Source organism: Monodon monoceros, unplaced genomic scaffold, assembly GCF_005190385.1.
Source record: "Monodon monoceros isolate NGI ecotype Baffin Bay Population unplaced genomic scaffold, NGI_Narwhal_1 Super_Scaffold_1, whole genome shotgun sequence".
In the NCBI taxonomy this organism is placed as follows: Eukaryota; Metazoa; Chordata; class Mammalia; order Artiodactyla; family Monodontidae; genus Monodon; species Monodon monoceros.
Window position 1 is genome coordinate 36365485 of NW_021703765.1, and position 17812 is coordinate 36383296.

The window sequence follows — 17812 nt, forward strand, 5'->3', positions numbered from 1 at the left end:
CTGCTGCTCTCCAAGTTTAAACACTAGGCCTAGCAATGAGCTCATTCATCTTGGGGTCCCCGTCTCCATGCCTTTGACACAGTGTTCCTCTGTCTGGGGCACCTTCCTTCCTTCCTTCCTGCCCTGGCCCAGCAACAATATCTTATCTTCCAGGAAATTCTGATTGAAGTCCCCCTCCTAGGGGCTACCGTTCAGGCCTCTGGGGCTGCACTGACTTCTGGGCACATTAATTGCAGCTCGACACAGTTCCTGGGTGCTGCTGGAGGCCAGGAACCACATCACTGGACTTTGTCTTGTACCTAGTGGACAGTTCAAAGATGCTTCAGAGTTTCCTGAAGACCAGTGATTCTTGAACTCTTTGGATTACAGATTCCTTTGAGAATCTGATGAAAACTATGAATCCTCCGATCCAGCTAAGCATCCAAGTGAGGAGGGAGGTGAGACAGGTAATGAGAGAGGGCTGTACGCAGGGCAGCTCTCTAGCCAGACTGATGCTTTTGGAAGGGATTTCACATCATGGGAAGAGAGAGTTTTCATTTCTAATAGAGCCCCACTCTAACACCTCCCCCTGGACAGGACAGGACAGGACAGGACAGAAGGCCGCTGGAGTCCCCGGCCGCATTTCTCCGTTCAAAGGTTCAGCTGGCAGATTTCGGGGAGGTGCCCCTAGCCAGGCCCTCCCAGGCTGTGGCCGCACGTGCTGCCCCTCCTGTCGGGTGAGAAGCAAGCAGAGAGGCGGGGAGAAGTTCTGCTTGGGGGTCACGCTCTCAAGTCCCTTCTCAGACTCATTGCTACTCAACTTTCTTTTTTCTCCGACTCAGTAAATCTTCTATTATTCTCCAAGTTGATATAGTAAGCTGTGTCATTTTGAGAAGAAATACACAATGGTATATTAGAGGAATCATGGATCTCCTCATTCATGCTTAGAAAAAAATTTATTACAATGTAAGAAAGTCTGAATAGCATGAATTTATTATAATGATTTAACACTCCTGCACTTGAGTTAAAAATGCCCCTCCATAAATAACTGTCCCTGGAAAACATAGCAAATTTACACAGTTTACCATTCCTCAGTGTTATATAAATCCAGCAAGCTTAAATCACTTCCAGCCGGGAGGGTGAACACCACCCACTGGGGCTGAAGCGCATCCTGTCTCAACCGGCAGCCGCAAGAGGCAGGAGAGAAAACTCCCCTTCCTGCAGCCCCTCCTCTCAGCACCAGACAAGTCCACCGCAGAGCTTAAAGTGGCTCAAGTATGGGGAAGAGAGGGACAAAGAGGGGGAAAACCAGAGTTTATAACTGCTGCACAGGTGAAGGACAGTGGGCCCTGGGCATCCCCGCAGCCGTCAGGCCGTGGGCCGTGGTCTGCGTGCCGGTGCTAGCGCGGCGCCCGCCAAGGCTGCCAGCAGTCGGCTGCAGAGGAGGGGGCGGGAGAGGCCAGTGCCACAAGCTGCCCAGACCTCAGACGGGGCCTGGTCTTCTGGCCAATCACCTCTTCAACTCCTCACAAACGCAGCCCTGCGCTTCCCTCCTGGGCCTCTGGTTCCTCCTGTTCCAAGGAGCCCCTCTCAGAGCCTCCTCTGGCCCCACTGGTCGCCCTGCCTGCCCTACTTTCCTGGACACTTTGGCCTCATCATTCTGGCTTTCCTCTGGGCTAGTTTCCAGGGCTAGGTCAGCATGCCAGGCCCCAAACTTGTAAGGTAGGGATATCATCTCCATTTTTGCAAATAATTTTCTAAGTTATTATATCTGAGGCTTAGTGGGTATGAGTAACTTGCTTAAATGTACACAGCTCACAAGTGGTAAGACTGGGTTGATTCCAAGGTCAATATATGCTGTATTTAGACACTTAACATTCTAACAGGGAGGACAAACAGTGCAGCACAGTTTGAGGTGGGCTGTCACGGAAGGCCCTACAGGGTACTGTTGGAGCCCAGAGAAGAGTTGATACTGATGCCTGGGGGAGGGGGGCGGAGAGGAGAACATGGCAGCGGTGACACTGGAGCCGGCTCTGGGAAGATTCACCCCAAAGGAAGGGCCTGCAAAAGCCACGCAGGCAGGAAAGAGCGGCGCGCCTTCGGGAGACACCGAAGGCTGTGAGGTGCCAGGGGAGCAGAACGAAGGGAGGGCGGTACGGGGTACGGGGATGTGGACGTGGGGAGCCTGGGACGTCCCTCTCAGGCGTTTGCTCCTTGCCCGAAAACACTGCTGAGTCCTTGGATTTTAGGCAGGGAAGTTACAAATCTCAGATTTGTTTCGGAAAGAAAAGCCTAGTCAGTGTGGGGACGCAGTGGAAGTGTCCCAAGCCCCACTCTCCCCCAGGCCTCTCAGCACGGTCCTCTCTTCCTCATGAGAGACTTGCAAGCAGCCTGGAATAGTATCAGGAGTGCTGGACTTTGGAAATACAGCTCTGTTTCATTTCTTCCCTCCCTCCCTCCCTTCCTCCCACGCACCTTACCTATCCATCTGTCTGATAAACAATGAATGAGAGCCTGCAATGTGCCAGGAACCATGCTACGCTCTTGGGAGTTAGTGATAAATGAGACCGACAACTTAGTCTGACTGTATAGTCTAAAGGAGGAATCAGATATATACGTAACCCAGCACAGTAAATGTTACTGTGTGCAAAGGGATAAAGGATGCACAAAGGGCTAAAAGAGCTCATAAGACAGTCAGGAAACGAACATTACAGTGTCTTTAGGAAATAAGAGAAGTTCATGGTGGTTGGAGGACAGAAGTCAAGAGAAAGAAAGAGCAGGAAAAAGGGGCTGGAGGTCTCCAGACTGCAGTGGAGCCTGTGCACTGCGCTCGGAAATCCAAGCTCTCTCTTAAGGGCAATGGGAAACTACCTAACACGCTAAGCCAGGGCGTGACATAATGACGACCCTGGTAGTCTTCTGGAGAATGGTAATCACAGGTAACCCATACTGAGTGCTGCTTTATTCTCTGCTGAGCACTCTTCACACGTTAGTTCATTTAACCCTCACAGTAACCCTGTGAGGTAGGTCCTGTTATGGTCTCCATTTAAAGCTAAGAGCGAGGCGGAGAGAGGTGAGGTCACATACTGAAGGATGAATCCAGGCCACCTGACAGGAAGGCCAGAGAAGAGACTGTTGTACTAGAGAACATCAGCAGAGACAGAGAGAGAGAGAGCAGTGGGCAGGCTGAGAAGCAGGAGGACTTGGTGCTACTTGGAGGCTGAGGGTAGGAGAGCGGAAGGAGTGAGAAATGACCCTCCCAAACCCCAGTTTCTGAGTCTGAATTCCATTCATTTGGAATGGTCTAGCGGACGACCTTGGTTAAGTCTTGGTTAAGTCTTTCATTATTGGTGCCAAAGATATCACCCTCAAATTTTAGGTGTGCATCGATGTATGCCTAGCCTCATTCCGTAAAGGATTTGAGGTGGCTCACAAGAAAGACCCCATATAATGAAATGATTTTTTTTTTAAGTATGAAAGGAGGCCCCGTCTCATAAGGATTGAATAAGACAAACAGGGCCAGCCCAGGGTCTGGTGCCCAGTAAGTGCTTTGTGAGTTTCTGATGTTTTCATCGGCCTCTACTTACATGCCTGATGTTCTGTATTTATTCCTTCCTTTCTGGGGCAGGGTCTGGGTTTCCATCCGTCTTTCCCGGCTCATTCTGTCCCTCCCACGTCATCACCCTACAGTGACGTTATTTTTGTTCCCCATCTCTATTTCTTCCTATCCATGGCTTTGTTCTCCCCTTTGTTTGTTGAAAGTAGTTCCTGATTTTTGCATCTCCAAGGAGCCCCCTTGATGATACCCCCATGTGCCCCACGTTGGGAAACAATCTGTTTCCTGAAATGCATATATAGATTTATCTGCCCGTTTTTATTAAGCACAGATTAACGTGTTGTGTGTATAGATATGCCAACAAATCAGAGGTGACCCCCCCACCCCAATAACTGAGGTCATCACAACCTGACAGAGTGATTTCCAGTTGAACATAAAGAAGTAATATTACAGTTGGCCTGTGCAGCTTTTCTCCACAGACATGCAAGGTTTCCATCAGTCTTTCTAAAATCATGAAAACTGCTCACGGATTACTGGTAACCCCTGTGGCGACCAGGCTGGGAATCAAGGGGAGGCCCCCACCAAGTTGGAAGAGTGCCCTGTAGCCAGCCCGAACTTTCACTTCCATCAACCATTCTGGTCTTGCCTTCCTTTCACAGGCTGATTTCTAAGATAAGCGGTCCTGGACTCACTCTCCCCTAACACCTTGCAAAATGGCTTCACCCAAGCCCAGTTCAGAGCCATAGTGATCAGGTGTTCACTCTTGACTTTCCAGCACTCCTTGGCTGGCCAGCAACCAATGCCCATAGACACTTCTTTTGTGATAGCTTTATGAGATCTAATTCACATACCATACAATGTACCAATTTGAAGGGTACAGTTCAGTGGTCTTTAGTATATTCACAGTTATGCAACCATCACCACAATCAATTTTTAGAACATTGTCATCACCCCAAAGAGAAACCCCATACTCTTTAGCAGTCACTCTCCATTACCCCTATTTACCCCTGCCCTAGGCAACCATTAATAGACTCTCTGTCCCTGTAGATGTGCCTATCTGGACATTTCATATAAACGAAATCATACCATGTGTGGTCTTTTGCGACTGGCTTCTTTCACTTAGCATAATTCATGTTGTAGGACATACTTCATTCCTTTTTATTGCCAAATATTCCACTGCATCTATATGCTACATTTTGTTTATCCATTAATCAGCTAATAGACATTTGGGTTGTTTCCACCTTTTGGTTATTATGAGTAATGCTGCTATGAATATCCATGCAAAAGTTTTTGTGTGGACATATACTTTTATTTCTCTTGGGTATTCACCTGCGAGTGAAATTGCTGGTCATATGGTAACTTTTTTTTTTTTTTTTGCGGTACGCGGGCCTCTCACTGCTGTGGCCTCTCCCGTTGCGGAGCACAGGCTCCGGACGCGCAGGCTCAGCGGCCATGGCTCACGGGCCCAGCCGCTCCGCCGCACGTGGGATCTTCCCGGACCGGGGCACGAACCTGTGTCCCCTGCATCGGCAGGCGGACTCTCAACCACTGCGCCACCAGGGAAGCCCCCATATGGTAACTTTATGTTTAACTTTTTGAGGAAATTACAGACTGTTTTCCAAGACAGCTGTACCATTTCACATTCCCACCAGCAGGGTATGAGGGTTCATGGACATTTCTTACTTTCCTTTAAGATCTTCCCCTTTGACACTACTGGGGTTTAGCACCTTATCAACCCTCCTGTCTAGTGCTTCTGTGAAGGGAGCTCCACTGGAGCAATTTCTGACTTCTTTCCGCATCTCCTGCTCATCACTCCCTCCTCGATGCTCTATTATTTATCTTTTCAGCCAGTGGCAATCTGACTTTTGGTGCACATTCTCAACTGAAGCAAGGCTGATCTAAGTGCTGCATTCGAGGTCCTTCTTTCCAACTCAGTCCTGGGCATGTGACGTGGATCCTAGGTTGTCTGATCTGCAGCCCCTAACTCTCCTTTGGGTGGGTCGTCACAAGGTCCACACTTGGGAGGAGGTATTAGCAAGCCTGATGGTAGCGGCATATCAGCTCTACACCCTTCTATCCAGTCCTACGGATGAGGGGTGGCAATCTCTCAACACCTCACCTGACCTGTGGCAATAGCTTTGTAACAACTGGTGTCTCTGCCTGAAGTGCCACCCGCTTAGGCTAGAGGAAGGCTTGTACGGTAGAAAGGGCACAGCTGTGGAACTAGACAGCTCCAGTCTCCAGGCCACTTACTAGCTCTGCCATTTAGCAGCTGAGGCCCAACACCTAGCCTCTCCAAGATCAGTTTCCTTATCTCTAACAGGGGGATACTGCCACCTATGTTTTGGGGTTGCTGTGTGGATTAAATGAAATAAGGTATCTATGGACCTTGCTCAACACTTAGTAGGCACACAGTAGATGTTTCCTTCCCAACCTTATCCCATCCCCTCTGATAGAGCCTGACACTACTGCAAGGTAGATATTTCTAAACAAGTAATTCCAAAATAGTTTACGGATTTTGTTGCTTGAAGGATGGAACTCCACTGCCTGACATTTAACATTCTTCACAATTTGGGCCCAGCATATTTCTCTCGGTGTAGGTCGATGCCTTCTCTTCTGGAACCTCCCCTACTAGCTGTGATCTCCTCACCATTCTTTCAAAACACATCTTGAGCTTTCTTGCCAATGAACACTCAACTTCTGCACTTTCCCACGCCCCAAGTCCTTCCCCACTCTCCACCCATCTTAGATACTCTGCCAAAGCCTAGGTCAAATCTCCCTCCTTTTACTCCTTCTCCCACAAATCCTAAGTAAACTCAGCCCAGCAATTTGCTCTCTGAAACCATAGTGTTTACAGCTTCCTGCCAGTTGCTGGAAGACATACTGTGATGGCTTTTGTTAAAAATTTAAAGTACAAAGCTTTGTCTTCTATCTAGTCTGTAAGTTAACTGAGACATAAATGATAATAATGATAGCTACCATTAGTGGAACACTTTGTATGTGCCAGGTACTACTCCTAGGCCCTTCACATACATTATTTCACTGAATTCCACCCTTACAACCATCCTATGATGTATGCATTATCATCCCAATTTTACAGATTAAGAAATTTCGGTGTCGTGTGGTTCATATATTGCCTAAGGTTATTCAGCTAGGAAGCAGTGTAACTGAGATTTGTATAAGGTCTACTGAGTTCCACAGCTTGTGCTGTTAACCTCTTCCTTAGTGGGATCAACAACATCTAACACAATGCTGGGCCCAGGGCAGCCACTCAACTGGCCAACAGCACTGATGAAGACAAGCCTTGGGTTCTGGCAAGTCATGGTCAAAGCGGTAGCCCCACTGGCAACATATGATATAGGTCATTCCTACTGGTTTTACTAGCCACCTCCCCTACCAATTGAAGGTGTGCCTCACCCTAATTTTGGCCACTGTCTTAAGAAGTCTTAACTAGGGCTGTAACAGCCTTTATTATTTAGAGAAGACAGTGATGTCCATTATGCCACCTGGAGAGATTTACCTTTTTCCCAGTGATATTTCTTGAGATAGCCTTCCCATGGCCTCCACCTCCACAAACAGAAAGAAGCTCCAGATGGTGGCACTTGAGGGTTACTGACCTAAAACCCCCCTGAGGAATGGGCATGCTGCATTTTTGCCCCCTTGGCCCAAGTGGTTTGTGAGAGCTCACTTCTAACAGATGGTGGTAGGATGTTCAGTCCTAGTTGAGATTCTTAAAAATGTTCATCTTGGAACACCAGATCAAGGTAGTGATGCCCTGCAGTGGGGAGGGTAACATCTTGGCAGTCAGACTGGCCACTGACAGGATGAGAGCTCACTTGTCTCTGAACTTTCTTCATCTGTAAAATGAAAGTGATGGATTCTATGGGCTCTAAGGTCCAATCCAGCCACAGAATTCCGGGACTCTAGAAGGTGATGGGATTATGAGGGGGCGGGCAGTAAGGAGTGGAGGTAGAAAAGGCCCTGAGCATTTTCTAGGTGCTCACTCAATTCTGAGTGTGAATGTGGTGGAGGTGGATGGGAGGGAGAACAGCTATGGAGCTGAAGCCTGAGAGGGTAGAAAGTCCCAGTCCTAAATGGAACAATGGAGCCCAAGGGGCTCAGGAACAATCCACTTTGAATAGCAACTCTGAGAAACTCTGAGGAACTGTGTAGCTGGCTACTCATTTATGAAACTGGCTCTCTAGCTGCCAGGTTATTCTTCCTCTGAGGACCAGGGTGTCACCCTCACCCTACTCATCTCTAGCTTTGTTCCTAGACTCAAGGGCTATCTTATTACAATCGGGGCAACGATTACTTAGCTCATTTTCAGCTTGGGAGCCAGTTGAGTGATTTTGTCCTTGCCACCTCTGTCTCTGAGGGGAGCTGCAAAGCCTCCTGGTTCAGGGGAAGGTGTCAGGCTGACTGGGGGAGCAGGGGCAGGACAGGGTCTCTGGCTGTCTTGGTTGAATCCACAGAACTGGCTGTCTTGGTGATCTCAGAACTGGGCATTTCAGGTACCCAAGCCCTCGCCTATGTTCTCCCAGCACTGAAAGCCAACTAGGCAGCACTATTTTTCCTGTGTCAAAGTGCCGAGACATTTCGTTGCTAAGCAGTTTTGGGGAAAAGCACAAAGAAGGGACCCAGAGGTGTGCATAGATGGAACCTCCCATTCTAGTGACCACACAACCTAGAGGAGGCTTGGTGTTCGTGTGATGGGAGTGAGCTGGACTCAGCCAAGAAAATCTGTAGGATGTGGCAAACTACTTCCTTTCTTTCAACTGACCATAGGTTCCTGTTGTTTTAACAAATACTGAGAGAAATAACATTTTGATAACCTGAGGCTCTTCTCTTGCTTTCAAGCTATACTCCACTTATCCGATGGGGGATGTTCAAGGAACAATTCAATATCCAAACCACATGGGGAGGGCTTCCCTGGTGGCATAGTGGTTGAGGGTCCACCTGCCGATGCAGGGGACACGGGTTCGTGCCCCGGTCCGGGAAGATCCCACATGCCACAGGGCGGCTGGGCCCGTGAGCCGTGGCCACTGAGCCTGCGCGTCCGGAGCCTGTGCTCCGCAACAGGAGAGGCCACAACAGTGAGAGGCCCGCGTACCGCAAAAAAAAAAAAAACAAAAACCACATGGAGAAAACAGCCACTGAAACATTGGCTATGACGTCAGACTTCGTCCAGCTCTGCTCCTTTAGGCCTGTTCCCTCCCCAGAGTTTCTGACCAGCAGATCTCTCATGTGAACAATGGTGCTGAAAACAGCGCCAAGTGGAAGGAAGGGCTCTGGGGAAGGAGAGAGTCCCTCCATCCCCGTGACATTTGGGGAGCTCTGGACAATTCCCCTTATGGAGGTCAGGTTTGTAAACACAAATGTGCCTCCTGGAAGGGTGGCTGTCAGAGAAAGCTTCTCCTTGACTGACTTTGGTCTTCTAAATCAAGCACTTTGGGCCCTGCTTAAGGAGCTTCCATGGGCGTTTGTCCTGCCCCGTTTTGTAAACACTGATTGGTCTTTCTCTCCCAGAACAGTGGGAAGCAGGGTAGGCAATGTGGTAACACTACCTGCAGCATCGCCAACACGTGTCCTGTCTTGCTTTGGGGAAATGGCTGGAGGCTGGGCAAGCGCATTACAGCCACTCACTGTTGGGAGCGCTTAACAGGGAGGAAAGGCAGATTCCTGTGTGCCAGGCCCTCTCCCTTGGTAGGTTAGTTTTCAATTAGGTCAAGCCTCTAGGCTCTACAAAAGCCTCGAGGCTCTACAACAACCTTTTAATACATATATATAGATCTCAAAGTGAGACACAGATTAAAATGTTAACATATATTGTTCAATTCATAATGAAGATGTTAGACTAGACACAAATTCACATTCTATTGCCCTGACGACCAGGAAATGCCTACAGGATAGAGAAAGGCAACTGGCGGGGGCAGGGAATGTGGCATATGAAAAATAGGTTGATTGATGGTCTGCTGAAAATCCATCTTTGCTCTTCCAAATTGCTCATTCAGGAGAGGCAAAGGAGCAATTAAACTCCATTTTGTGGCTTGTGACCCCCCAAAGCCTTTACTTTAGGTCCTGTTTATGATTGTTCTAAGGCAAACAAGCTTCTTGAAGAAATCACAATCCTTTTCTTGGTCTTTCTGGCATCCTCTTACTCCAGAGAGCAGTAAGGGCACTGGTGTCCAGAATAGGAAAGTGTGGTTATGGATGATCCAAGGGAGCTGGGGGTACTTAAGGGGGTCATGACACGTGGGGCAAGGAAAAGGTAGCTCTGGAAACCTAACTTTAACTGAGAAAATGGTCAAGGGCTCGCCGTTTGTTTTCACCCAGTTTTTGGCCACACCAAAGAAAGCTCTATTTTCCAAAGGCTTCTGGAATGGGATGAAACTGATTCAGTTGCTTTCTTAGGGGTGAACTGTAAGAGGAAATTGTAATCTGCAATAATTTTCAACCTTTCAACTGAATGACTACAACTGGTTTGTCCTGACCTGATATTTACCTCAGATTAAGAATATGGCATGGACATATATACACTAACAAACATAAGGTAGATAGCTAGTGGGAAGCAGCCGCATGGCACAGGGATATCTGCTCGGTGATTTGTGATAGCCTGGAGGGGTGGGATAGGGAGGGTGGGAGGGAGGGAGACGCAAGAGGGAAGAGATATGGGAACATATGTATATGTATAACTGATTCACTTTGTTATAAGGCAGAAACTAACACACTATTGTAAAGCAATTATACCCCAATAAAGATAAAAAAAAAAAAAGAATATGGTATTGGTAGGCTATATTCTTCTCTCCTCCAAAGAACAAAAAGACCCAAGTGAAGGAAGGTTGGGCGGAGGTGACAGGGCCTCAGTCTGAAGAGACAATGAGATTTGGATTTACCCAGACAAGGAAGTTGCTCCAGAAGGCTCTTGTAGGCTGAAGTAATCTAGTTTTGATAAAGACTTCAGGGAAGCCGTGCAGTCTCACTAAGTGCCGGCTGCCCCGCATGGTCTGACGTTAGCTACTGACAGGCCAGGGGTTGGTGAAAGGGAGAGAGAAAAAAGCAACACGCTCCACACCAAATAAAGTCATCAAGTGATGCATATCTTCCCCTGGCTTCCAGTGACTGGAAAGTTTTAAACTCACTGGCTCTACCAGGCTCGTCATACTGCCCATAAGCTTGAGAGGCCTCTAGAGCCCACTGTAAGCTGAGGGACCCATCTCAAGAGCCCTGCCGAACAGGAGAGCAGAGAGAGTACGTTTGGAGTGTACTTCTTCCACAGGCTTTCTCTGTGAGGCCCAGTGGGAGAAAGGGGGAGACTCTGCGTGGGGTGGTGGAACATTATCCGCCAAGTGGAGGTGGTTCTTTGGGGCCATGAGACAGCGGTCTTGAGCAGAGCATGTGCAAGGCCTGGTCAATCAGGGCCTTGGCTCCACATGGGGAGAGAGGGGAGGCCAGGGGAAGTCTGTCAGCCTGTAGCAGCTGACGGGAAGTTAGCCAGGGTGAGTAAAACAGACACCTGGGGCAAGAAAAAATACTGAGAGAGTGCTCTTATTTACCCGGGGAAATGGCCGACCATAGGACAAGCATTTCAGGCCAGTGCCTCCCCTAGGGCAGTACTCGCTTGTGTAATCTAATGCTGGTTTCTAAGGGTTGGGAGGGCCTCCCTCTAGCTCATTAAGCCCTTTTGTTATAGGGTGGGCAGCAGCCAGGCTGATGACTGCTGAGACTGACTCACAATTGGCCCTCAGTGTTGCTTGTGATGGGAGAGGCACCACCAACTCTAACCTCAGAATTAACTGACTGACTTAGAAAGAGGTAGGTGGTAAGAAAACAGGGTGGAGAGGTAAAAGGGTCTATCTTTCTGAAATTGCTTATGTTACAAAGGGGCTACGTTTAAACTAGAGGGATCTCTCAATGGAAAGGTTTTCCTTGTGTACAAAAGAGAGCCAACCTTTTCCAGCAAAATATTGAGAAGGAAACACTCTTGAATGAGGCTGAGTATGCAAAGGCCTCTGCCATGCAGAAAGTGTCCTATGTTAATGTTCTAACCTCTGCTTGGCATAGAAAAGCTACTGTCCTCCACCCCCATCCGTCCTTAATGTGTTATCTACTGATTGGTCTGATCAGAAACACCCTGGGTTGTTAGAATGATTTCTATATTCGACACGTAACAGGATGCTAGTGAGATAGGTCCCTCCCTGTGAAAGGAGAGACACAATTACGTTGCAGTCAAATAATTAAAAATCCTGGATCAGTATATAAAAACACCCACTCATTTCTGACGGAAATTTTGCAGCATGTGCTTCAGTGTCAAATGAAAAAGATATCTTCCAGAATTTGATCCTCCTCCAGGTCTTCAGGGGTCCTGCCTGCCCCGGTCTTGTTCCAGGTTGATTTCAGAGGACTGAGTAGGCAAGTACTGTGGTGCCATGACCCAGCTTCTCTGGAGCGATGGGGCCGCGGTTTGGAAGCAGTCTTGGGACTCAGAGATTGAACCAAATCCAATAGAGATGTCTCATACCTGTTAACACATACAACCCAGACAGAGAATGATCAGATCAGTAAAACATTAAAATCCAAAAAGCCCACAGAGATGGGCTGCCCAGGGCAAGAATCAGACCACAGATCACATCTGTGTGATATGCAGGAGGGCCTTCTAGGGGAACTTTAGGGAAGTTCAGAGGGGCTCTGCTGTCTGTCTGTCTCTAACCTCTTCTTTTCTGCTGACTACTAACATTCTTTTCTAACCTGTGAAGACAGACCGTGGGGTGGACAAAGTAATCATGATAACAATAACAATATTAGTAGCAACATTTATCGCAGGCTTACCAAAGCATCAGGCACTATTCTCAATGCTTTACATGTATCTCACTTTCATTTAACCCTCTACATAATCCTATGAGGTAGGTCCTATAGTACTCTGATCCCCATTATATACACGAAGAAAGCAAGGCTCAGAGAAGTAACGCGCCTAGCAAGAAGAAGACACTACACGGCAGGGTCAGGATTTGAACCCAGGTCATTTGCTTCCAGCCCTTGTACACAGGACACTATACTGCCTCTCAACTTCTTTGCAGCCAGACAGACTTGGCTGAAATCTCTGCTCTACCAAGTGCAAGCTCTGTGACTTAGGGAAAGTTATTCAGTCTCTCAGTTCAGTTTGTCATGCGTAAGGGACCAACAGAAATCCTGCTAGGATTAAATTAATGAGTTGGTATAAATTAACATGTGATAAGTACTCAAACGAAATGAACCACCACCAACCACAACAAAGACCGGTTTTCACCCAAAGAAGGTGATGTTGTGTATATGGTGGGATTGGAAGGGAGTCCTCTATTTTGAGCTCCTTGAGGAAATCCAAACAATTGATTCCAACAAGTACTGCTCCCACTTAGACCAACCGAAAGCGGCACTCGACAAAAAGTGTCCGGAATTAGTCAACAGAAGATGCATAATCTTCCATCAGGATAACGCAAGACTGCATGTTTCCTTGAAGACCAGGCAAAAACTGCTACAGCTTGGCTGGGAAGTTCTGATTCATTCGTCGTAATGGAAAATATTTCAGTTCCCTGGAAGACTGTAAGAGGCACCTGGAACAGTTCTATGCTCAAAAAGATAAAAAGTTTTGGGAAGATGGAATTATGAAGTTGCCTGAAAAATGGCAGAAGGTAATGGAACAGAAAGGTAAATATGTTGTTCAATAAAGTTCTTGGTGAAAATGAAAAATGTGTCTTTTATCTCTACTTAAAAACCAAAGGCAGAGGAGAGGGGGAAGACGGTGGAAGAGTAAGACGCAGAGATCACCTTCCTCCCCACAGATACATCAGAAATACATCTACATGTGGAACAACTCCTACAGAACACCTACTGAATGCTGGCAGAAGACCTCAGACCTCCCAAAAGGCAAGAAACTCCCCACGTACCTAGGTAGGGCAAAAGAAAAAAAGAATAAACAGAGACAAAAGAATAGGGATGGGACCTGCACCAGTGGGAGGGAGCCGAGAAGGAGGAAAGGTTTCCACACACTAGGAAGCCCCTTTGCAGGCGGAGACTGCGGCTGGCGGAGGGGGGGAGCTTTGGGGCCGCGGAAGAGAGCGCAGAAACAGGGGTGTGAAGGGCAAAGCGGAGAGATTCCCGCACAGAGGATCGGTGCCGACCGACACTCACCGGCCCGAGAGGCTTGTCTGCTCACCCGCCGGGGCAGGTGGGGCTGGGAGCTGAGGCTCGGGCTTCGGTCAGAGCGCAGGGAGAGGACTGGCAGCATGAAAACAGCCTGCAGGGGTTAGTGCACCACGGCTAGCCGGGAGGGAGTCTGGGAAAAAGTCGGACCTGCCAAGGAGGCAAGAGACTTTTTCTTCCCTCTTTGTTTCCTGGTTAACAGCTGATCTTTCAGCAGAAACTCTGCAAGCCAGAAGGGACCGGCAGGACATATTTAAAGTGATGAAGGAGAAAAACCTACAACCAAGATTACTCTACCCAGCAAGGATCTATTTCAGATTTGATGGAGAAATTAAAACCTTTACAGACAAGCAAAAACCGAGAGAGTTCAGCACCACCAAACCAGCTTTACAACAAATGCTAAAGGATCTTCTCTAGGCAAGAAACACAAAGGAAGGAAAAGACCTATAATAACAAACCCAAAACAAGAAAATGGGAATAGGAACATACATATCGATAATTACCTTAAATGTAAATGGATTAAATGCTCCCACCAAAAGACACAGACTGGCTGAATGGATACAAAAACAAGACCCATATATATGTTGTCTACAAGAGACCCACTTCAGACCTGGAGACACATACAGACTGAAAGGGAGGGGATGGAAAAAGATATTCCATGCAAATGGAAACCAAAAGAAAGCTGGAGTAGGAATTCTCATATCAGACAAAATAGACTTTAAAATAAAGACTATTAGAAGAGACAAAGAAGGACACTACATAATGATCAAGGGATCGATCCAAGAAGAAGATATAACAATTGTAAATATTTATGCACCCAACATAGGAGCAGCTCAATACATAAGGCAAATACTAACAGCCATAAAAGGGGAAATCGACAGTAACACATTCATACTAGGGGACTTTAACACCCCATTTTCACCAATGGACAGATCATCCAAAAAGAAAATAAATAAGGAAACACAAGCTTTAAATGATACGTTAAACAAGTTGGACTTAATTGATATTTATAGGACATTCCATCCAAAAACAACAGAATACACATTTTTCTCAAGTGCTCATGGAACATTCTCCAGGATAGATCATATCTTGGGTCACAAATCAAGCCTTGGGAAATTTAAGAAAATGGAAATTGTATCAAGTATCTTTTCCAACCACAATGCTATGAGACTAGATATCAATTACAGGAAAAGATCTGTAAAAAATACAAACACATGGAGGCTAAACAATACACTACTTAATAACGAGGTTATCACTGAAGAAATCAAAGAGGAAATCAAAAAATACCTAGAAACAAATGACAATGGAGACACAATGACCCAAAGCCTATGGGATGCAGCAAAGGCAGTTCTAAGAGGGAAGTTTATAGCAATACAATCCTACCTTAAGAAACAGGAAACATCTCGAATAAACAACCTAAACTTGCACCTAAAGCAATTAGAAGAAGAAGAACAAAAATACTCCAAAGTTAGCAGAAGGAAGGAAATCATAAAAATCAGATCAGAAATAAATGAAAAAGAAATGAAGGAAATGATAGCAAAGATCAATAAAAGTAAAGCTGGTTCTTTGAGAAGGTAAACAAAATTGATAAACCATTAGCTAGACTCATCAAGAAAAAAAGGGAGAGGACTCAAATCAATAGAATTAGAAATGAAAAAGGAGAAGTAACAATGGACACTGCAGAAATACAAAAGGTCATGAGAGATTACTACAAGCAACTCTATGCCAATAAAATGGACAACCTGGAAGAAATGGACAAATTCTCAGAAAGGCACAACCTGCCAAGACTGAATCAAGAAGAAACAGAAAATATGAAGAGACCAATCACAAGCACTGCAATTGAAACTGTTTTTAAAAGTCTTCCAACAAACAAAAGCCCAGGATCAGATGGCTTCACAGGCGAATTCTATCAAACATTTAGAGAAGAGCTAACACCTATCCTCAAACTCTTCCAAAATATAGCAGAGGGAGAAACACTCCCAAACTCATTCTACGAGGCCACCATCACCCTGATACCAAGACCAGACAAGGATGTCACAAAGAAAGAAAACTACAGGCCAAAATCACTGATGAACATAGATGCAAAAATCCTCAACAAAATACTAGCAAACAGAATCCAACAGCACATTAAAAGGATCATGCACCATGATCAAGTGGGGTTTATTCCAGGAATGCAGGGATTCTTCAATATATGCAAATCAATCAATGTGATACACCATATTAACAAATTGAAGGAGACAAACCACATGGTCATCTCAATAGATGCAGAGAAAGCTTTTGACAAAATTCAACACCCATTTATGATAAAAACCCTCCAGAAAGTAGGCATAGAGGGAAATTTCCTCAACATAATAAAGGCCATATATGACAAACCCACAGCCAACATCGTCCTCAATGGTGAAAAACTGAAAGCATTTCCACTAAGATCAGGAACAAGACAAGGTTGCCCACTCTCACCACTCTTATTCAACATAGTTTTGGAAGTTTTAGCCATAGCAATCAGAGAAGAAAAGGAAATAAAAGGAATCCAAATCGGAAAAGAAGAAGTAAAGCTGTCACTGTTTGCAGATGACATGATACTATACATAGAGAATCCTAAAGATGCTACCAGAAAACTACTAGAGCTAATCAATGAATTTGGTAAAGTAGCAGGATACAAAATTAATGCACAGAAATCTCTGGCATTCCTATACACTAATGATGAAAAATCTGAAAGTGAAATCAAGAAAACACTCCCATTTACCATTGCAACCAAAAGAAAAAAAATATCTAGGAATAAACCTACCTAAGGAGACAAAAGACCTGTATGCAGAAAATTATAAGACACTGATGAAAGAAATTAAAGATGATACAAATAGATGGAGAGATATACCATGTTCTTGGATGGGAAGAATCAACATTGTGAAAACGACTCTACTACCCAAAGCAATCTACAGATTCAATGCAATCCCTATCAAACTACCACTGGCATTTTTCACAGAAGTAGAAGAAAAAATTTCACAATTTGTATGGAAACACAAAAGACTCCGAATAGCCAAAGCAAGCTTGAGAATGAAAAACGGAGCTGGAGGAATCATGCTCCCTGACTTCAGACTATACTACAAAGCTACAATAATCAAGACAGTATGGTACTGGCACAAAAACAGAAAGATAGATCAATGGAACAGGATAGAAAGCCCAGAGATAAACCCACGCCCATATGGTCACCTTATCTTTGATAAAGGAGGCAGGCATGTACAGTGGAGGAAGGACAGCCTCTTCAATGAGTGGTGCTGGGAACACTGGACAGGTACATGTAAAAGTATGAGATTAGATCGCTCCCTAACACCATACACAAAAATAAGCTCAAAATGGATTAAAGACTTAAATGTAAGGCCAGAAACTATCAAACTCTTAGAGGAAAACAGGCAGAACACTCTATGACATAAAACACAGCAAGATCCTTTTTGACCCACCTCCTAGAGAAATGGAAATAAAAACAAAAATAAACAAATGGGACCTAATGAAACTTAAAAGCTTTTGCACAGCAAAGGAAACCTTAAACAAGACCAGAAGACAACCCTCAGAATGGGAGAAAATATTTGCAAATGAAGCAACTACAAAGGATTAATCTCCAAAATTTACAAGCAGCTCATGCAGCTCAATAACAAAAAAACAAACAACCCAATCCAAAAATGGGCAGAAGACCTAAATAGACATTTCTCCAAAGAAGATATACAGACTGCCAACAAACACATGAATGAATGCTCAACATCATTTATCATTAGAGAAATGCAAATCAAAACTACAGTGAGATATCATCTCACACCAGTCAGAATGGCCATCATCAAAAAATCTAGAAACAATAAATGCTGGAGAGGGTGTGGAGAAAAGGAACACTCTTGCACTGTTGGTGGGAATGTAAATTGGTACAGCCACTATGGAGAACAGTATGGAGGTTCCTTAAAAAGCTAAAAATAGAATTACCATACGACCCAGCAATCCAACTACTGGGCATACACCCTGAGAAAACCATAATTCAAAAAGAGTCATGTACAATGTTCATTGCAGCCCTATTTACAATAGCCAGGAGATGGAAACAACCTAAGTGTCCATCAA

The 17812-nt window shown here is 45.6% G+C and overlaps 1 protein-coding gene across 2 annotated transcripts in view; it reads right to left on the minus strand.

Moving 5' to 3' along the window:
• Positions 1–10296: 10296 nt before the first annotated feature.
• The window catches only part of KIAA1328 (KIAA1328 ortholog), a 368530-nt gene continuing 361014 nt past the window's right edge, over positions 10297–17812 (minus strand). For both annotated transcript variants that reach the window (XM_029224084.1, XM_029224098.1), the window contains one exon: positions 10297–12056. In XM_029224084.1, the coding sequence (XP_029079917.1) occupies positions 11846–12056 (211 nt within the window). In that variant the 3' untranslated portion in view covers positions 10297–11845. The remainder of the gene's footprint in view (positions 12057–17812) is intronic.